At 38.3% G+C, this 22,290-nt stretch overlaps 1 protein-coding gene across 3 annotated transcripts; it reads right to left on the bottom strand.

Annotated features, from left to right (window-relative positions):
- Positions 1–4,357: 4,357 nt before the first annotated feature.
- Positions 4,358–19,088, bottom strand: C1D (C1D nuclear receptor corepressor). Of its 3 annotated transcripts, XR_014268998.1 has the most exons (6): positions 19,046–19,088; positions 10,170–10,316; positions 8,742–8,808; positions 8,217–8,272; positions 5,025–5,361; positions 4,358–4,689 (listed from the first exon to the last, which is right to left on the bottom strand). XR_014268998.1 is itself a non-coding variant. In XM_082481228.1 (5 exons), exons 2-5 carry the CDS (start codon positions 10,314–10,316, stop codon positions 5,185–5,187), a joined length of 447 nt encoding a protein of 148 aa, XP_082337354.1. In that variant the 5' UTR covers positions 19,046–19,088; the 3' UTR covers positions 4,816–5,184. The 3 variants fall into 3 exon arrangements, 2 of the variants coding, with proteins under 2 accessions (XP_082337354.1, XP_082337355.1); XM_082481228.1 differs by lacking the exon at positions 4,358–4,689 and having other exon boundaries at positions 4,816–5,361; XM_082481229.1 differs by lacking the exons at positions 4,358–4,689; positions 19,046–19,088 and adding an exon at positions 12,938–13,050 and having other exon boundaries at positions 4,816–5,361.
- Positions 19,089–22,290: the final 3,202 nt, after the last annotated feature.

The following is a 22,290-nucleotide window of genomic DNA, read 5'->3' as shown; positions in this document are numbered from 1 at the left end:
AAACTGTTAGTTCTATCAGTAAAATATTACAAGTGCATCGTATTGGAAAGCAGAAACTGAAGAAAAAAAGTCCCAAACTACCACTAATGCTAAGGATGCTAAAAGTGATCTGCAAAACAAAAGTATTCATGTGGACTTTCTGGAACTCTCTGCAAGGAGTATCACTCAAAGCAAATTAGAAAAAGAAAAATTACACTGTCACACTGCAGAACGTTAATGCATTTTTTTCCTAGTATGTGTCACACGTGATTCTAAAATGACAAATAGCATTATTTACATTCTGTATTATTTCTCTTTGTTTGCTGTAACCTAACACTTTTTTTAATCACTGACAAGTAAACTTTTAACTGAGAAACATATATAGTCTTTTTAACTAATGCACTGTTTTGGCATCTTTACATCTCAGTTTATGAAAAAGGAATAACCTGCCCGCAGTTCGGATACAACCAGTTTCAATTATTTTGGCCCTCCAAGTTGGAAAGTCTTTGTCTTAAAGTTTGTTAGACTTACTCTTTTGGAGAAGCAGAACATCTCCACAAAACTTCACGATCATTTCTCCTGTTACATTCTGATTTGCTTGTCACTGTTTAGCTGAAATTATTTTTTTTTCAACCTTTGATTTGCATCAAAAATAGTTTACTGTTGTTTCCTTATACTTTAACTCTCTAAGGCAGCCATATATTACTAGCCAGCCATATTTGATGGAAGAAAGAAATGACATTCCGATCAAGTTGTCTCAATTTTTTATGAATAACATGGCACATCTCCCAGCTTGTAGCAATGTTAAGTTTTTTCTAGGTATAAGGGGGTTTTGCAGTTGCTTTCAGTAGAAGAGAATATACACGAATTGAGTCAAAAGTTCAGCGAGATCTTGCCAGAAGGAACCCTATACCACAGAATGCCACTTACACCAATATACCTCCACCCGTGTTTCCAGTTACAGATCGGATTTTGCTGTTCACAACTCCCAAAAGCCTTCCTGTGGCCAAGAGCTGATAGAAGCTTCAATCCAGGTAACCAAGGTCTCTTCTTCTGGGGATGCAGAACCAGGTCTTCATCAATCCCTGGGCAAAGCAAGTCATTTACTATGGAAACCAGGATTACCCTTTTATATTTGTAATGGTCCCAGCCCCACAGTTAAAATGTGAATTTTGGTCTACCCTCTTAAATCCAAGAAAATTCTTAATTCTGAGAGAATTAAGTTTGTTTCACTTTTATTATTCCAGATAAGTATGTTTTGAGGAGATTTCCAATGAAACTGCAACATTAATACTTTTTTGACAAGGCTTCATGCTAGTATTGATTTTCAAGGCCAGAAAAAAATAGGATGATTTAATAAAACATCCACACTTGAGGATACAGTTCTCCACTAATAAAAGTAAAAGGAGTAGAAAGGAGCAGAAAGGAGTAGCAGTGATGTGTTGACTTCTCAACTCATGGTTAGCATTTATAAAAGTGGTAATTTAAGTTCTAGTAAGATTTCTCATTTGTTTGCAGCCACAGTAAACACTCTGTCAGAGAAGTTTTCTAGGAGTAGACCTGCAGAAACTTTACACAGTTGGGAGAAGACTTCGTTTCTTAGGTCAGAGATGTCCATTTTGTTATGGTAAAAATCTCTTTACGTGGCTGGGACAGTTAATGACATGGAGTTTTCTCCCTGCAGAATTTTTTTGAGAAGCACAGGTGTATGGGGAGGAAAACTTTCATTAGACATTTAAAGATGTATCTAAGACAAAGATAATTCACTGACTGAAAAAACACTGAGTAGTATGCCAAACATCTACTACAAAATCCTGAGCCATTGATTTGATAACCGAGTAATTTACTTCTCCTGTCCAACTGTAGCAGTTCGATGAAGCCACACTAATTCAAGGACCAGAGTCCTTGAAGACCAAATGGAAAGTCTCCCATTGACTCTAAAGTCAATTGAGTCAAGTCCCTACTATCCAATGACCTCCAAATTTTGCCAAGCATAGAGCTTCCTGGATGCCCCCAGGTGCTGTTTGCTATTTTAATGTAGCTAGCTAACACTAGTGGGGCTTAAAATCTTGAGCTGTGTTTCCATTTCTTTTCTGAAGGTTGGTTTTGGGGTTTTTTTTTGTAAGTTTGGAAAATTCCCCATACAACCTCATATCAAATTCTAGTCATAGCTGCTAATAGCTTCACGTGCTCTTATCAACCTTATCGCTTCCTTGGTACGAAGACTAGAAAGAAAGAAAAGTTCCAAGAACAGGTAACACATTAAATGCATATATCAAAACAGAATCTTTAACAAAATGAATGCTATTTTCACTTTTAACTTAAAAACCTGAACACAAAACACAGATTTTGACATCAATTGGCCTCTAGTCTACATATATACAACTACATGTATATTTCTACCATAACTTAAGAGTTTTACATAATTTTGTCATTTCATTACTTATAAACATTCTCAGAGATGTCAGTTTTGTTAGTGCTTCTCTTAGCTGGTATGTCTAACTAATATTAAATAACCCATAATATAGGAAAATCAAGACAAAAGCAGGGAGGCGTCACACACACCTTAATATTCCCTTTAAATATCTTAAGTTCATTAATACTTTAATTCACTGGTGCTAATAACTTTTGCTATTATTAAGAGCAACTCTTTGCATTACATTGGCATTAACTAAGTGCAGAATTAGTATTTCTGCATCATATTCAGCACATATAGCAATGCGACTAGAAGTCTCCCAGATGTTTTCCTTCCCTTTCAGGCCCTGTAGAACCATTCTGGGTTGTTTTGTATTAGAAAAGCTACAAATCCAGGCTGTGAACAGCCATACTGAGTGATACAAGTCTTAAAAAAAAAAGTTTACAAAGTTGCATTTGTTACATCTATTTAAACTGCCCTATCACAAATGCCAAATACCTGTATATAATTAATTATACCAGATGGACTTCTACCTCAGTAAGTCTTAGCTAATAGCCTTGCATTATTCTTGTTTAAACATTTACCAATGAAAGCTGTGTACTTTACTGGACAATGAATTATGATCCTTTTCAGACATTATCCTTTAAAAACAAAAGCTATAATTGAAGCTTTAGAGGAAAATCATGTAATGGAAATGTCCTTCAATTCCCTTTTAATTAACAGCACTGTCCGTAAATACAAGCTGAGCTACTCATTTCCTCAAGACAATGCCTCTCAAAGTATAAGACATTATCTCCCAGAAAATCTCTACATTAAAGTGCTTCTGGCTTGTGCCACTTCAGACCACTTCTATTGTCTTCCCAAATAGTTCATAGGACACCTAGCCTTTTTTCTTTTTTTAAATTGATGGTTTTGAGAATAACATTTAGAATCTCATACTTTGCACATGCAGACTTCTACATCCACGCAAAGTCCAGAAGTATGTTTATAACAGCCTGCAGCTATCTTTTGCAGTATCAGGTTGAAAGGGGTAAAACACAAGAGACACTTCCAAATAAACTCTGTCCAAACCTGCTGAGTACACCAATACATAAGCATTGCTATCTTTGGTCAAGAACACACTTCGGGTCTTTTTCATTTTTAACCTTAATTAGACAAAAAAAAAAAAAAAGACTCCCAAGTCCAACAGCTCTTTTGTTTGGTGTAACCATGACATTAACCTGTAGGAATAAAGCATTCGCATTTTTGCTTTCAGCTGGGAATGTTCATGGACCTTTGATATGCATACCCATGTGAGCAGTCCTGTAGATGTGAGGCAGCAAAGTCAGGCACCTACATGAACATTTATACAAGCACATTCTCTTGTTAGTTGGACTGAAGGAATTGCTCTTTATTCAAAGAGTTTATTTTAAACAAAAATGTGTAAATTCATACCAGTCACTGGAAATGTTTCTAGAGATATGCAACAATTATTTAAGTTCAATAAACTTGTTAATGTATTGAACTTTCACTTTCAAGTACATACCTTCATTTTAGCACCTAATTCAATTTAGTCCATATTCTGCATTGCATGATGCAGTACAACTCTGTAAGGACAGTAACCATCTACTGTACATCATTCAGCTTGCAGTACTGTAGGTATACTGGATTCATTTGTTCTTATCATTTAATCTTTCACACTAACACTATTTCCCAACCAATTTTGTAGACTGCTACCCAAACTGCATTTTGGTGAGCTACATTGTTTATTTTTCCTTCACAAGTAGTTAAGTTACTGCTAATTGTTAAACAGCTTTTGGGCTGGATAAGTAAGTTTTGCTTTGCAGTGTATTGAAAAATTAACTAGTGAGGGTCTTCTAAAGAAACTAACACACCTCCTCTCCTAAAAGACTAAGCTTCACATTTTGCAGAAAACAAATAGAATATTTACAAAACAGAGCAGTAGTGTTTATTGCGCCAGAGAATGCTTTCCTTGATGAAGATTTGAGAAATCTCAACAGATGACTACACTCCTACCACCTCAGAGCATATTTCTCTCTCTCACAGTGTCAGCAGTGAGCACTGCAGCCAAAATTCCGATCAGGTTCCTGCGCGTGCTGTTTCCTAATAGCTGTCCCCAGCCTGTGCCTTTTTTCATGCCCTACAAATTGCCCTTTGGGGATAATCTACTTTTTCAATTGACTAGACACAGTGGCTTAGAGTGGAATCCAGGCTGTTTGCTTGTAGCCCTTGAAGCTCAGTTTTCTCAGAGGCACCAGAAGTAAGGGAATATGGCACACGTTCAAGTTCAGAAGCTGAAAAGGAAACAGTTTAACACAGTGAATAAACCTTACAAAACTCTACAAAGACAGCATTTCACACAATGATGTAATGAGAAAGTAAACATGGCTCTTGCATAAAGACCATGGACTGGATAGCGTTGTTTGAAACTTTTTAATATTCAGAAGTTTCCGTACATATAAAAAAGTGTCAATCATTGAGTGGTAAAAAAAAAAGAATTCTTAGATATTATGAACAAAACATCACTAGTATCTATTACCAGCAAGCATATGTCATTATTATTTGAATAATGAAATGTTACTTCTCTCACATGAAATGGCACTTTAAGATACACATACAATGTGATTACCTCAGTGACAGGTGTTCTGGACAAAATACAATCCTGTAAAATTCTTAAGTATAACTTAATCAAAAATGTTGCTATACAGCACCTCTCCAAGATGCATATAGTATGCAAAACAAATTTTTAAATAAGTTCTAGGTGACTCTGTATAAGGGGAAACAAAAAATTAGTCCATCTTTCTCTTTTTTCCTTTAGCAGGAGTTTTGGACGTATGTTCATTTTCAGCATTTGGTTCCCAGAGTGCATTTCTTACAAATCTAGAAGCAGCTCCTTTATCAAGTTTGGATGCCTTTTTCTTGTCTGCTATTTCTTTGACCTTGTTCATGTATGTTCTTATTCTCTCCTAGGAAAAAAAAAAGAAAAAAAAAGGAAAGTATATTTCATACTATTCTCCCAAGATTGTTGCTAAAATAAAATCAATGAGTAGAATCTCTTCACACTGTACATTTCTATAATACCTATAAAAATAGCATCATTTAAATATATATATACCAGTCTCTTTGCAAGCTTGAGGCTTCCCCTTTAGCAGATTTTCCATCACATACCATACTAATACTTGCATGACATCCACTGTCATAGGAACATAAAGTCCTACAGAGATGAAGACTCCGCATCTAATTTACAGTGAGACGAGAATTGTTCTTGCAAGCAAAGTTAGAAAACAAAATACCGAACTCAATTTGGAGTTGGGCCTACATAAAGACGGCAAAATAATATTTAGATATTTGACATATTTATAGATGAATTGTACTGTCTGACTACTGTCTAGAAAAAAAAAAGTCAACGTGTCCAAGCAAAGCCAAAAAGCATCTTGCACAAAATCAAAGATGTTACACGCATTATACATACAACTACAAAGAACTCTTGTGGTTAAGATCCTGAAATGGTCAAGAGGACTTATCAATGACCCTATCTAAGGCAGCCTAATGAATTTCCAGCCATACCAGAAGTTCCTTTTATGAACATAAATTAAAAAAAGCCTGTTTCAACTGCCATTCCATAAAGCAAGGGGATACTTTCTTGCCATCTTAGCATTCCATAGTCATTTGGTGCCTAGAGTTTTTTTGAAGAAAGCATGGCTTAGATTCAGCACCACTTAAAGTATACACTCCCAGCTTAACTCCCAGCTTGTCGTTTATGTGCCTACTCATCCTCATCTACTTCTGCAATCAATAAAATTACTTTGAGAGGGTAACTAAACCCCTCTAAGATGGGAAACACCCTCTGTTAAATGCCTGCTTCTCTCCACAGACTAGAGAGGACACTTACAGTAATTCTGTAAAATACATAAAAGTTTGGTTGATATATTTCATGTCTACATGTTTAGCCTAATATGGCCTTCAACTTTAGCACCTTTAGGTAATACTGTAATACAAACAATAGTAACATATATATAGATATAGATATATATAGTGCTCTACCCAAATGATAAATCTGGATTAACAGAACATTTATGGATACTGCTAACTAGAATGTTGATATTATGTAACCCACACATTTCTCGCACAGCTGCTGACAGCTTTTTGAATGTGGAACAACAGTTATGAGACCTACACTACTAAACTGATTTTCAGTTCTTCAGTGACCATTATAAGCAACTGATTTGTCAAAAAGATGGCCACTTTTTCTGTATTAAAACATAGCTTTAATGAGGAAAGCTTTACAGGGTCTGAAATGATGATAGACTGTAATATTTCTTTGGTGACCGAGATGGCTAATGAGAACAGATGGCAAACCTACATGTATCAACATGGGAAAAAGGAGCTGACAAATGTCAACGTGAGAAAAGAAATGAACTCTGATAGCTTGAATGTGAGTTTTATTAATACAGTTTGAATCCCCGTGTATTCCCTGTATGTACACAAGGAGAGCAATTCTAAACCCAAAACAATCATGACAGAACAGTCTTTTTTTATTCCCTTTCCACATGAATAAGAACATCACAATGCTCTTGGAAGGAAGGCATGTGCATTAATTCACCTTGATACTTGTAAAAGGAAAAGAGATCTGGATAAGAATCCAGCCTATGGTAATTCACCCATTCTTCAGAGTTAAAACGACTGGCACTCATGAAGTAAAATACCAGCATAAAATATCCACAGATAAAATAAAATTTATTTTTTAGTACTGCTAAATTAACACAATATTCAGACACTATATAATACAGGAGGAACAAGAAACTGACTGAAAGCTCATGAAATATTAACCAATCCATTTTTTAATATGATACAGTCTAGACTACTGAAAACCTCACAAAATTAAAAATAGAAGTATTCTTGTTATTCAGGCTAGCTTTCTACATTTTTCACTCCTATCTTCCATTCCACTGGTTATGTAAGGATTACATTTAAGCTAAGTATTTTACGATTGCCCAGATTTAATATTTTCATTTATACAGGAATTAAAATGAGTAGCTATAAGTTTTGATTTCTGTTTTTTCTTCAGGCTAAATAATTTGATTTTTTAAGTCAGCAGAATTTTCAAGATAGCTGGCCTTCCATACTGTAGTCATGCATCTAAATGGAATATAAAGACAAACCTAAAAGATTTATTATAGGTTGTAAATATGTCACTAATGCAGAATTACTGGACAATACACATACAACTGGTGCCAAAAAAGCTTTTAGCTTTGTTGCTGAACTGGATTCTTTACTGCTGAGAAAATGAATTAATGGAGGACTTGGAAGGGGGAGGGGAGCTCATTCCCGTCTTCGCTAGTAAATCAACCACACTATACTTTTAGAGTCATACAAAAGTAAGAAAAGGTAGCCTCAGAGATTAACATGATTCCAAGTATTTATAAGAAAAAAATGCCATACTGGAAGTTATAAATTATTATCAGACATGTTACATTTTTCCATTTAACAGATACAAGTGAAAAGCTGCTCTATTCAGAATCCAATTCTCAAAGGTGGAGAAAAGAAAAGATGACACCATTCATCTTCTTGTTCTTTTCTAATTTCAGCAGACTCTACAACCTTGCTTTAAACAGTACTGTTTGGAGCTAAAAATACGTCTTTCTTAATTTAGGCAGCCCAGCAGGGCATATGAACAGTTATATAACACCACGTAGCATATGCACACTATTATGGCAACATATCAATTTTAAATGTAGATATAAACATTTTTTCACTTCTATATCAGTTAACTGTCCTGGGCAAGTAAAATATTGCAGTGCATGCAGTGTAACAATCTTACCAGTTCTTGTTTCACTGGATGTTCCTTTGGATTGATTCCCTGAGTAGCCAAGTATACTACAAGAAAAAAACATGGGTTTTTTGAAACTGAAGGCTGTGATGACCGAGGACCCAATCAATCACTCAGATAGGAAAACTGTAGGTTCTACATAAAACCATTAAAAAGAAATGGAGTTACCTGTATTGTTAAGTATCTGACAAACTATTATCATCAAATATTGCAATTTAAAAAAGATAAATCTAACATGGTTAAACTTCCTGTTAAAAGGACAGAAAAGGTTGCTACGAAAAAACAAAGAAACATTCTCATGCATGTACAAAGTCAGCTTGATATTGTAAATATCATTTTTTGATTTGGAGTTTCAACATCATTTATCCTACAGATGCCAATAATTTCGGTCCTCAGGGTAATTACAAGTTTCTAATTATTTGGCTATGAAATATGATTATTTAATGTTCGCAGCTGTCTAGAAGATGTTCAAAAGGCAATCATAAATACTACTTTTTCCTCCTACTACATACTTACCCCAGAACATTGAATTTAACGTGTACACTGAAACCAAATCCATCTTTGCTTGCTCAAGAGGATCCAGCTAGAATAAAAAAAAACCACACATCACATTTGCACATTTTTAAGCAAGATGTGCACAGATTTTAGTATTATGTGCATTTTATAATTGTGAATGTATTAATAAAAAAATACACACTGAATGAGCACATTTTTGTACCAGAAGTTCACTGAGACCATGTTTATGCCTATTTCCCTGACATCACAGAACCATTTTCTCCTCTGCAACTACTCTCGTCATTTTCCCAATCTGATGTTAAATGCCAGTCCCATATGGCCAAAAGCCCAAAAATCTCTTGACACGTAGCTCTCAGACTACTGTTCCCATAGTCAGAAATAAGTCTCTATTTTTCCACAGAAACTTAATTCAAAATAGTTGCTGCTATCAATGGAAGAAAAAAAAAGTCTTAAGATCGCAGAAGCTCAAATGTGAATACAGTATGCTACAGACATTCAATGAACATTAACACTACCCATGGCAGACTGTGTGTTCAACGCATGCTGCAATACTTAGGGCTGTAAACCAAAGGAAGAATAAAGGTAATGAGGGTTTTTTTTCCCCCTCAACTGTCAAAGTCAATTTATTATTTTAGTCCTATAGGATTTCCAGAAACTCTGATAACATCATTGTACAGCTCACTAGTTCTAACATGGATACTGTCAAAAGATCAGTGTTGTCAAGACTGTTTTCTTCATAATTTATTTGTGTTAGAAATCCTCAGAGGATAAAGAAGCTCCCTCATGTGCTGGCTTTTTCTTGCCCTAAAGAAAGAAAGTACATGTTAGGCTTTAAATGTTAAAAGATAAAGAGGCTTGTATGAAGTCTTCAGGCAGTACCTTGCTCTGTCTTTATACCCTGAAAAAACCCACATTTTACAGACTTGTGCTTATAAGATAGCTAGAGGAGACAGCTCGGTTTTTAAAGCACCAGGTCCTGCAAGTCTAGACTTCTAGAATCAGATCAATCCTCACTGCTGTCAATTCACCTTTACATCCTTCTGGGTATACCAAGTTCCATTAAGTTTGTTGTGAAAAGGTCTCGGAAAAAAATGTGAATGACCTCTCTGTTATGAAAGAGCACTCAGCATGCACTTTAAGGAAGGTCAGAAATAAGCCAGAACGTCCTCTACCTAAATGACTCACTGGTAGGATCATCACTTTTCAGCTTGGAAGAGCATTTTTTTTTGTTTGTTTGTTTGTAAGACCATCTGGATATCTTAGAAACGTAAGAACTTCAAATATTAGGTATCAAGGGTAGGAAGCATCACATTTGTTATTTCTCTGTGCAGTGGCTAGCCTAACAGACCCTTTTATTTCGGTTCAGGTTCCCAGGTATTCTGGGTATATATTAATAGCAAAAAGATTGTCAAAAGGAAGGTTGTTTACCTTTTGGAGAAGCTCACTCCTGGAAACTGACATCATTGTCTTTAGCATCTCATCTACAGAACCAAGAGATTTTTCAAATGCTGCAAGATAATCATGAATTTCAGTGGGGTATTCTTCTGTATTAATATCATCTTCTGACATTTCCATCTGGAAAGAAGAAACAAAACTAATAATCCCTTTCATTAAGTCCCTACAGAGTCAAAAGACTTTATTTTACAATACAAAGCATTAGCATTCATGCATTAAATATTACAAGAAATGGCTACTTCTGAAGAGTTCTAGCAGGTGATGTCAATAGTGACACAGTTAAAGGGCCTATAATTTCAGGGATATCTCCTAACTGCTGTGCAAAATGGCACGAAGGAGCATTACAAATTACATGTCTAGTACCTATCCTTATAACAGTCCCAAACCAGTATTTAGCTTTTATGGTCTGTGATAGAAAGAAATTATTTGCTTGTTTAAAAGAAGTGCTCTATAAATCACAGTATATAAAGAGCTACACCAGGCAACAGGCTGGACACTGGAAAAAAAAAAAAATGGGGATATGGCTTCAGCCTGTCTTAGGAACAGACATTACTTCAGCTTTAAAGCGGTTATGCAGCACCAGTTATGTCAGGGTCAGTTACATCTTCCAATGCTAAATTTAGGAGTTGGTCCAAGAAATTCTTCTTGTGAACCCTGTGTCCAGTTTTCTGAATTCTCTACGGGGTATTATAATTTGCAATATAACTCTACCAGTAACAAAGCTGAGTTGATTTGGGGATTTCAGAATACTCTGGAAAACTTGTAGACACATCTATGCACAGCAACCGTGAGATAAGCAAAGATGTGAAAAATCCCAAAGCACTCCTTTTTTTGATCCCAGCAGTCATGGTAACATGACACAGCTACTGCCAAGCCACCTGGCTGCTGGCTTACAATCGATATCTTTAATTCCTCTCAAATCATAAATGACATTATCTCGGGGAGTTAATGTTACTTAAAGCTAGGTTATTTCTTACAACTTCTACTGGTTGAGCAACAACTTCTGGAATGTTACAAGGAAAGAAGAGAAGAAATATATAATTTTCTTGCCCATTTGGTGAGCTGCATCTAGAACAGTGGGAGCACCTGGACCACTGCAGTCCTTCCTACTTAGAATCAGCGTGATAATCTTGCCACCCTGAGGCTGAGTACAGAGGGCGGGAATGTAAATTGGAGAAATTGCACTTTCAAAATTTCATCTGTGAACACCAAGCCACACAGCCAGTGCAAACAGCAAGGAAACAGCAAACAGCTGTCACATCACGGGAGTTTGTTTTAGGTGAAGATTTGATCTTTCCCTTTTCCTGGCAAGAGCGTGGTGTGTGTGAGAGAGGTTTCTTTTTATTTATATAGTCTCCTAGAGGTCAAACACGAGGAAGATTGGGAGAAAAAACAGTGTGGAGCTATTCAACTTTGTCTGCAACTGCAGTTTTTAACCGCACCAGCGTGATTTCAGAAATATGATCGGCCAGTTAACAAGCCCAGTTTCACTGCTGTTGTTTACATAGTTTAGAATTATAATCCTACTCAGCTGCATGACTTTTCATCCTGGTCAGAGCTGTTTTTCAGATTGAATACAGAATCACAACGCTAACCATGACATGTTGAAGGTCCTCTCTACACCCCAGCATGTAACTCACACATGTAAACACTGTTCCAGTCAGCTGCAGCAAACCTAAGCAAGAAAGCTGAGATGGACCTACAAGATGCTGTAGGGTAATACTAAGCAAATACCAATACAACTATTTCTGCCATTTACAATAGTATTGCTTGTGTTTTGTTTTGTCCTGGCCACCGGCATTATAATCACCTTTGTTAGGCTGATTACAAAAGTCCAGAAACAATGTTTGTTGTTAACTTTTAGTCACGTAATCCAGCACTGAAAATACTCAAAGGTACAGAAGAAACTAGATTTTCCCAGCTGTTAATACAGTTAAGCCTGGTTAGAAAGTGTCTGTCACTACACATTTACACATACAGGGAGAGGTGTAATCCAATCCAAGAATCATCTAGAGAGCTTATTATCACTACAATACTTAATCTATGGTCTTAATTTGATGGACATGCATGAACATACCCATAAATTCCAACTCTTCTCTCTGTCTTTATCAGGGCATCCAGCACCTGCAACTGCAGGAAAAAAACAACCCACCGACAAAGTCCTGCAGCAGGAATGTGTTACCAATGCAAATTAACGCAAGCTATTTTCCAGCAGTTGCAAGGACAGACAGTCACTAGAGCATATACGATATTATTTCCGCTATCTCAAGCTAAACCTAAAGAATGAGACAGAGAAAGAATAGGAAGATAGAAGGAAAGAACAGATAGTCTAAAATGTATTTTTCTATGATTGCTCTCTGATGAACCAGAAAGAAGTTTGCTCTTGTATCCCAAATATTTACTTGGCACTGTCAATTAGCAAGGAGAAGGAAAAAAATGCATCAGCCTTCAATGGAACAAGGCTGCACATTAGCCTATGTACAGTGCCCTTCATTGATAAGTCTGCTCCTTCTGCCCAGGGAGGTGGAAGAATTTGTTGAATTTGTGTTTTCTGTTCAACGGGAACTAGCAAGTTCCTACTCCTGCTGTGGAGGGACCTCTCTCTTTTCATTAGACTGTTGTTTCAGCATTACTAATCTCTAAGCAGGATCTGTTACAGTGTTGGCACATGCCAACAATAAGGCAGCAGTCAACAGCCTAAAATAGTTTGGATAACATTAAATCAACAAGAACAAACTTACACTACATTAGAAAACACGTACACCGGAAACTCCACAAAGCTGTTTCTGCCAAAATCAACACACAGACTGCACAGTCACACCTGCAGAATGAGAAAGCCAAGGATGGAAGGAACTAAGACCACATCAGTGACTCTCTAAACATACATAAAAGCCGTACTGCCCTCAATGGTTGTGTTTCAGTTATTAAACCACAAACAAAATTTTCCTGAAAGTTTTACAAGTGTTTATGTATTTTGAACAAGTAGAAATTTAATTCAGTTCCTGAAGTTGATGTTTACTACACGGGTTTTCTCTGTTGGATTTGCTGACTTGCAACCAAATTTTATTTGGCATAGAGATTCCACTTAAAAGAAAAAATATAGTACAAATATTCAGATAAGAGAAGTTATGAAAATAACTTACTGGGTAAGCACGTGAATAATGGGCCAGTCTAAAGCAAATAAGGGTAAGACAGCATTTTCATTATCACATAACAACACTTACGATGCAGAACACAGTCTGTGGTTGTGGGCATGATGATAATACTTTATAAGATCTTTAATTTTGAGAATGCAAAGGAAAGTTCACAACCCATAAACATAAAATAGAAAAGGCCTACTTTGATTAAGGACACCGAGGCAAACAAATAGTGATGAAAAATGTCGTATGACTTCATAACATCAATCTACCAGAAACAACTTTCCCTTTTAACCCTGAGCTGAAAAACTGCCATGTAGTTTTTGGGAAACAAGCATAAAGAAAAAACATATTTGAGGAAGAAAAGGACTTTAAATCACAAAAGTAAACCATTTTCACAAGAAAACTCAGTCATTGGATTTATGTCTGATAAAAAATTGTCTTATGAGTTTCCACAGGTGGAAAATTTCTGAATGTTCTGAAACTTCTAAAAAATTCTGAATAAATTCTCTTTTATTCAAAAACATGACTACATTTATGTAAATTTCTGCTTAAAAAACAAGGAACACCTTGTTTTCTCTCCAGTCAACATAGTAAAAATCACCAAGTAATAGACTCAACCTGCAAAAAGGGAAGGGAGGGAAATATTATGAACCATAGAAAAGACACAAATATGGAAAGGAGAAAGCAAGAGAAAATATGTCATCTTACGCAGACTGTATAAAAAAAGACTAAACTGGTGACAATCAGCAGCAGTTTGTCGTAGTGATAACGTGGCTACTGATCTAAGATCCAACTGAGTTAAATGTTGTATTAAGGAAGTTTAAATAAAACCAAACAAAATAGATGATTGTGCACAATACAACTACCAAAATTGTCCATCTTCACATTTATCTTTCAGGAGAACGAAGAGAAGAACTCTGCAGACACCTTTCAAGAGAAGTACACTCATGACTGGTGTACAAAGGTAAGAAAAGGAAAAAGGGAAACTGCAGACAATTTGCAGGTGGCTTTTATGAATAATCTTTGAATGTATCTGGTGTTTTAACACAAACTGTAGACAGTAATTGCCAGCTGGCTTACAAAGCAAAACCAAAACTCCCTTCCTGCCCACCCTCACAGCAAAACTGTAACTGTCATACTGAAAGATATAAACTAATTAGGCCCTGGGTACCTCTATGAATGATGAAAGCAATGGAAGCTACATGCATGTATCAACATGGCAATAGGAAACTCTGAAAGAATTTAAAAATGCTCAGTGTTAGTGTCATGCACAAGGTTTTCCACTGGAATTAAAACTGCCCAGTTCAGAATAAAAATGGTGTATTTGAAGTATTTTGTAACATGCAAACAGAAGACACAATGTAATTAAGCACCCTTCATTCTGCTTAATACTGTAACTCACGTCACACTTCATGTTAATTCTTACCTATTTCTTAAGCACGAGAAAGCCTCGTCTTCATACTTAGCTCAGATCTTTTATTTTTTCAGATTGTTCATTTAACAATCAGATTAGACTTTCCTGCTTTTCATGGATATTTACAGATTATATAAAGAAAACCAAAACAAACCCAAAACCTTTTGGTCAGGGCACATAAAAATGCTCTCAAATTTGAAACAAATGCATTAGCAACATCAATATGACAAACTGTCTCTGTCAGCTCCTAAAAACTGACACTGTCCTCCTTCTCATGAGTTCTGACTCACGACCTGCAGTGAATGTAGCTGATGTGCAAGTGCAGCAGAGATGTTCCTTCTGCTCTAACACTGTAGTTCCACTGCTGTGGCTGTAGGACGACAGAGCAACAAGGAACAAGCATCTTAAATTTAAAGCTACCAGAGATCATGACTAAGTTCTTTGATCACAAACCTCTTTTGGGGAGAGAAATCCACCTTATTCCATGTTTGCAAAGCTCTAAGTACAATAGGCTCTAATCTGTGACAGACAACTTCTCAGCATTATTGCTGCATAATAATTAGTTGACACTGGTCAACACTGTGTCTACAGATCTGTTTTGCTGCTAACGCCTTTCAAGCCAGCTTGGGGCAGCTGGAGAGCACATCTAGTACAATTAGTCAGAGTGCTCTTGCAATGCCAACTCACAATCTCATTTGCAAGAAAGATTTCCATTGCAAAACTAATTAAGCCTACCATGAAATACCAAGTATGCACCAACAGGCTTATCTTGATCCCCTTAAAAATATCCCAACTCGAGCCCAATGCACAATTTGCACTATATTACAAATGGGCAACAGCTGAGCAATCATTTTTAACCCTGCCTTCAAAGCTAGGCTCCAGTCAGCATCTCAACGTGCACAGAAGAACCCAACAAAACGGGTCACAGCCATTAGGCTCTTGCTGATGCCACCGAGATATAAGTCTCTTCAGCATTCTAGAGGATTTGCAAGGTTTATTCTGATCTGTCTTAAAAGAAGATTAAAATTTAAAAGGAGGAGATAATATTTTTGAGGCTCATTTACACTTCAGCCCATGGGGGGATATCACATTAGAAAACGGGTATCTCACCTTGGCTTATCTCACCCATATTCACTGCAGCCCCAGCTATATCCACACAAACCAACTTTGTAAACCTTCAACTCAGTCTGCATGATTCTTAAACCATTTTTGTTCTCTGTAATCAGCTGTCCTAGATTCCACATCTTTGATGACACAGTCATTTCCTTTTCTGAACAAATCCAATATACCCTGGCTCCTGTTCAGCTCCAACCTGTCAGTGCACCCATCAGTAAGTACAATCATAAAACCAGCTTTCTTTAGGTATGTCCAGAACACTTCTCAGTGAGAAGTTTTATGAAAACCACACTCAGACTATGCTACCACAGCTCAATTCAAGATTGGGGCTTTAATGTGATGTTAAATTTGTACATCTAGTCTTTAAAACATATTTTTGGTTGCACTGAACCTAGCAAGAACTTCTTGTACAGCAAAATACTATCTCCTTGCATCAGTTTGCACATTGTCTCATAGCGGATGAAACTCAGTTATCTCCATATTCCAGCAGGTTTTTGTTGGTGACAGCAATCAATACTGAATAATTCTGTCCTACCAAATTTGCAGCGAACAGGAAACAACCTGCCTCCAGTCTATAGCTCCTGTGTGCTCTAAACCCTGGAGTTTACCACCTCTTCTAAAATTTGTTGTAACTCTCCACTGCACTTCACGCAGTACCTTTCTCTACTGTTTAGAACAGCGACCCCAGGCTATTTTTGGTTGTTCATTATTTGACTGTGCTAACAAGACTCTGTTCAACTATTAGAAGCATTTACCCATTTTTTTTCATTGAACATAATGCAGTAACTGTGGGATGTTGTGTTCTAAGCATCAATCTTACTGATGCAGGAGAAAACCAGGAAAATCTTTTCTACCTACCCCATAAATAGAATTTAAGAGCTGATAACCTGACAAAAAGGAGACCAGCTACTATCAGCAAAGAAAGGGGACATGCAGAAATCACAGATGTGAGGGAGTAATAGGGAATACTCGTCTGGGGACATGGAGTTTTCACAGGGACTGATATAGGTTAAATAAAACATTGTAGGATGGAGAACAGAGATGCACTCTGGCCTGGCACAGGAAGAAAGGGCATTGCAGTAACTACAGCCTGACACGGAAGGGAGAACAAAGAACCAGGAGAATAAACAAAGCCAGGAGAAAGAAACCCAAGCAATTTCTCAGGACAGAAAAATAGAGCTTATACAGAACAGCATGCATGGGGAACACTGCCTGCGTGAAGAGGTGATTAAAGGTGGTGTGTATCCCGAGGCCCTGCAGAATGCCTCATAGCAAGCCTGCATAAAGAACGGAGAAAGGCAAATAGTTATAGTGAACAGAGAGAGCTCAGACAAAGGTCATAAAGTCTGAAACCCCAAAGCTTTCATAGTTTGTTATCACATCCCCTTGGCATCATCTCTAAAGTTAATGATATCAAGCTTCACTCTCACTGTTGCCTATCCATCAGTCAGCTTTGTTTCTTCTGTCGGCTGCCTTTTCCAGCTCTGGTTCTGCAGCATCTACCTGGAGCTGTGGTGACCAGTACCATTACAGTACACTGTTTATTTATTTATTTAAAGGAATTGATGTTTTTCTCAGTACCCCATTACATTCCATTCCATATACATCCTACAACTTTCTACTGCTGCCATTAAAAACAAACAAACCATCTTTACTAAATGCAGGCAAGTTCATATGAAAAGCAGACCGGCTTGTGCACAGGTGAGGAATGAAGATGAAGATTCTAAAAATCTCGCACCACTTCAAGGAGAAATGCGCCTATCAATTATTTGTGTGATTTCTACACCGCATTGATACGAAGCTTCCAAATTCTAACAAGCACTTCCAAGCTTCTCATGTTCTGGGGTACAGCCTCGTGTTAAGTGCTTTCTGATTTCTATAGCAAGGGTCGTACTGCTGCACGATTAGCAATATCCAAGTATTTTAGATTGGAAGTGTTCCTTTATATTTTTAAAGTATATTTTTAAAACCAAGACATGTGGCAGACACCTTTCAATTTTGACTTATTTTACAATCGAGTCTTTCCATTTTTGTTTGTCTCAAAAATGAGGCCTTTTAATTAGCATAATCTAAAGTTTAATTTGCATATCAAAGTCCTATCCTAAGTGGCTAGCAGCAACTAAGCTTGCAGTCAGGATGCTGTGACAAAGCCTACGGAAGGGGACATCTTTACCTCTGCAGAAATATGAGAGAACCGTATCCAGATCTACTTCATTACAAAGTGCTTGAGCTTAGTAATTTTAAGTATCAGCACCTGCATTTCTGTTAAGAGAAAAGAGTGCTTCTGGACTATTTTAACCACGGCCTGTAAACTGCAAACTGCATCTTCTCGTTGAAAGCCGTGCACTTCTTACAACAATTACCAAGTTCTCAAGGCTCCTTCCATTGCAACACTATGTTACTGACCTTTAACAGGAACGTAACCGTTCACTGCCGACAGTACAACCTGCCATCCCCAAGGCATGGTGCCAGCCAAGAAGCCCGTAGTCCATATTCTCTTTCTCACAAGTAATTACACAAGCCATGCATTAAACTGTGTTTACGCTCACTGACAAAATGAGTAACGCACACAACCTGACCCTCAGTTCTGGGACATTACGGAGGGGCATCCCCGCATTTGGGTCAGTGACAGGAGAACAACTTGGGACAGTTTAACATGGACTCACAGCTCCCCTGGAAGCCTGGTTCAGCTCCCAGGTAACACACAGGTTCCTCCATCACAGGCACACCAGGTGAAGCAGATATGCGTGCAAACCGAGGCTTTCCCAACACTTTATAACCAAAATCTCCTGTCCTAACACCTCTTTGTGAAATATGGAACACTTTACCCATCCTTTAGAGATATGGTATAGTGGGATTTTACCATTTGACCCGACTTCCCGAATGTGGTCGGTCACAACTTTCCACCTCCCTCTTTTCAATAGCCTCTGAAAACGCCTAAAACCACACAGACCGATCTGACTGCGTGGACGACAACTCCCACCACAAGGACGCCGTGGCCGTGGCCCAGGCCCGCCGCCGCGGCCCAGCGGCCGGCCGCGCCAACCCCGAGCCGTACCACCGGGGGAAGGTGCGGGGGGGAGCGGGCAGGCCCACCTCGAGGGGTAGGTCGGGGGTAAGCCTGTGCAGCCGCACGAGTGGGGTGAGGACAAGGGAAAGGCGGGAGGAACCGCTCTTACCTCCGGGCGGGCTGCCGGTGCAGAGCGGCGAGGGGGCGTGGGTTCCTCCGGCGCGCAATGATGACGTCAGGGCCGTCGGGCGCGAGGGGCGGCAGTTGTCGCACGTGTGTGCGCCGTGGGGCGGAAGTGGGGAACGATGTGCGGAGGATCCTTCCGCCCCCCCGGCGGGTAACTGGTTCTGCTGCGGCCGTACGGTCCTCCCCGTACCGCCGGTGGGCACCGCGTGTAGGGGCACTTCCGCCCCTAGCGACAAGAGCGGGGCCGCTTTTTTAGGGCAGAAAACATGCTTTTCGGCAGCCAGGCCGTTTAGGTGGAGGCGGTAAACAGGCAGTTCGCATAACGCTTCCAGTTGCTTCCTGGAAAAAGGGAGGCACAAACTGGTTTGCGCGACGGTGCCTTAACGCCAGAGGTCCCTTGGTTACACGGAGGCGTCCCAGGGGAAAGAGCATCTGTTCTGTACTGGCTGATGTTACACATCTTCACCTCATCTTCCCAATGTGTTTCTCCTGGCAATTTTCAGCAAATAAATCTGGGTTCAAAATGCAGTGGACTGATACTTCTCCACTGCGAGAGCTCGCTCTCTAGAACTAGATTGCACAAGCGCATCTGTGGCTCCCAGAGATGAGATCCACATTTTACAGATTTATGTTCCGATAAGTCATAAAACAGAAGTAAGTATCTGCATCAAAAGTATTGGCATTACTAGCCAGACACCTCTTTTGCCTCCTTTTTGTTTACAGTCTCATCTGAAGCTTATTGTAACCAAAGTCTGCAGCCGGTTCCCTCCAAGGCAGATTAAGATAGGATCACTGGAATCCTTCAGTGTAGTTGAAGGGGGCCTGTTCTCAACTATAGGTTACGCTGGAGTGTATGTATGTGGCTGATTAGGTCACGGCTGGTTGCCTGAAGGGAATGTGCTGAGCTGGCTTCCTCAGCATCAGGGTTTGTAGAGGAAGAGAAAAACAGGTCCGGTCTGAGGAAGGTTGAGGTCAAGGCTGGGGAAAGTGGAAGAGTGTATTCGTAAGGAGAACAGGGCTAGAAGTTTGGGGTTTTATCTAGCTGCAGTGCACTTCTCTGTGCCGTCGGTGCAATTTAAAATATTGCAAAAGTGAGCTTCCTTTTAATAAGTTCCTTTACATCTAAGTGCTATACTGTGTCTATTCTAATTAAATCAGTATGAACTACAAATGAGAGTCTTTCTCTGTACTTACAGTCAGAAGCATACCTGAGGATCTTCAGATGGCGTAGTTACTTGTTTACATTTTGTCATCTCTTTTTCCTCCAGGAGATTTAAAGGTTTAGGTTTTCAGTTTCAGCCAAAAATGGCTGCAAAAGTAATGCAAATGGTTTGGGGTTTGGGTTGGTTTGGTTTTTTTTTTTTGTGGTGGTTGTTGTTTTTATAACAGTATTTATGAAAGCAGCAAATACAGGGATTCTTTAAGAGCCTTTCAGCTCTGTGTGGGACACATACAGATAGTAGAACCACTGGGGTAGGGAATGGGTAGGCAGGTATCCCTACTTTCTGCTAATATTTTAGTGTAATAATATAATGTTTCACTGAATTGTCATAAACATTTCTTATTTTCAAAAACCACAGTCTTAAATTATTTTATCTTGTTCATTTTTACTGATACAACTGCAGAATTATGTGCCGTAGGTAAAAGGGAATTTAGGAGGGTTGTTTGTTGTTTTGGTTTTTTGTTTGTTTTGGTTTTGGTTTTGGTTTTGGTTGTTTGGTTTTGCTTTTTTTTTTTTTTTTTTTTTTCAAAAAAATCAGAAATGCAACAGTCTGAAGGGTAGCAGAGAAATAGCAATACCTGCACTCCTAAATAAAATAATACTTTGCATTTCCAATGTGCCAAGTGTCTACAAGGACCTCAGAACATTTGACATATGTTTAGTTCATTCTTACCACAGTATTCATGTACCACAGGTTGCGAAATACAGAGAGGGAAGTTGATCGATAGACTAATTGATTTACCAAACATTAGGTAGGAAGTTTCTGCCAGAGTCTTATTTCCTAAGCCAAATATTTTGTTTCAATTACAGGATCAAAGGAAAATGTATCACATGCTGATCAATGTTCAGACTCAACCAACTCTGTTTGTAGAAGATTGTAACTGCGTACTGCATTAATGCAGCACAGGTTGGACTCAGAGTAGTTCATGTTCATGCAGTGTGGCTCTCTGTCTCCTTCTAGTGGTTTACATTTGTTATAGATTTGCTACTGGCTCCAGACTACTAGAGATTTATACTTCGGTTCAGTTAACTGGTGTTCCTATACCGAGTGCCATAGGTCTTGGAATTTCTTGAGGCAATTCACGCAGAGGATTACTAGGTATATAAGTATTCATTTCCTGTTTAAAATAACTGCATTGCTTGTTTGGGTTTCAAGAGCAGAGAGTGAGGAGTTAAGGATTTGCATTTATCCCAGCCAAAATCTGATCGAGATACTGCTCATATAATTCAACTGTTTTATGTTAGTGCCACTCTGAAGATATATTATGATTTTATATATGGATATCTGTGCAAAAATCCATGCAAGAAAAGCTATACTGCCATCCAGTACTTAATGGAAGCCATTTCATTTGAGAGGCCTATGAATGATTATTGATTTTTCTGTATCATCATTCCCAAAACAACAGAACACAAGCCTGAATATTTTCTCCGAAGTAGTCAAAGTGACAGACATCTTTATCATAATTACTCCTTTATTATGATGTATCTCATTCATTGTACATACTATATATTCACTCCTGCGGAGTCAATGTTCTTTGCAGAGCAGACACGGAGGCCAAATCTTGTAGTCTTGATCTCACTGGAAACATTATGCTTACAGCCTGGGTCATGCAAAGCACCATAGTCTGCCAGCTGTGACAACTCCAGCTTCCAGAAACAATGCCACTGTTTCTGGGCTCTCTATATGAGCTTTGGGAGATGCTCATACAGAAGACAAGATAAATAAAACAATAGCCTAGATTCTTCTGTTCTGAATGTGGTGTAAATACAAAGAAGGATGCTAGAAGCTACTTGTAACAAAAGGGCTAGTGAATCATTGGCAGAATAAAAATGCTACAATCAGACCGAAAGCAAAAGGTGGTTGCAATAGGCATCTATAGTCATCCTAATGGAGAAAATAAAGCTTTGTCTGTAAGTCCAGCTTCTTCTGACACTAATAGCTCTTTTTGGCCTTTTAATGTGAGTCTTAATGAGAGCAGCAGAGATACGTAATTAAATAATTTAGC

Source organism: Vanellus vanellus, assembly GCF_965231255.1.
Source record: "Vanellus vanellus genome assembly, chromosome: 3".
In the NCBI taxonomy this organism is placed as follows: Eukaryota; Metazoa; Chordata; class Aves; order Charadriiformes; family Charadriidae; genus Vanellus; species Vanellus vanellus.
This window is presented reverse-complemented; position numbering and strand designations above follow the sequence as displayed.

What these genes read in the sequence shown, in the direction of transcription:
- C1D (XM_082481228.1), bottom strand. Translation starts at nt 10,316, where the DNA reads ATGGAAATGTCAGAAGATGATATTAATACAGAAGAATACCCCACTGAA. An exon ending in GGAGTGAGCTTCTCCAAAAG is followed by an intron (nt 8,809 to 10,169) that starts GTAAACAACCTT and finishes TTTTTATTCTAG; the next exon opens with CTGGATCCTCTTGAGCAAGC. An exon ending in GTTAAATTCAATGTTCTGGG is followed by an intron (nt 8,273 to 8,741) that starts GTAAGTATGTAG and finishes TTTTTCTTGTAG; the next exon opens with TATACTTGGCTACTCAGGGA.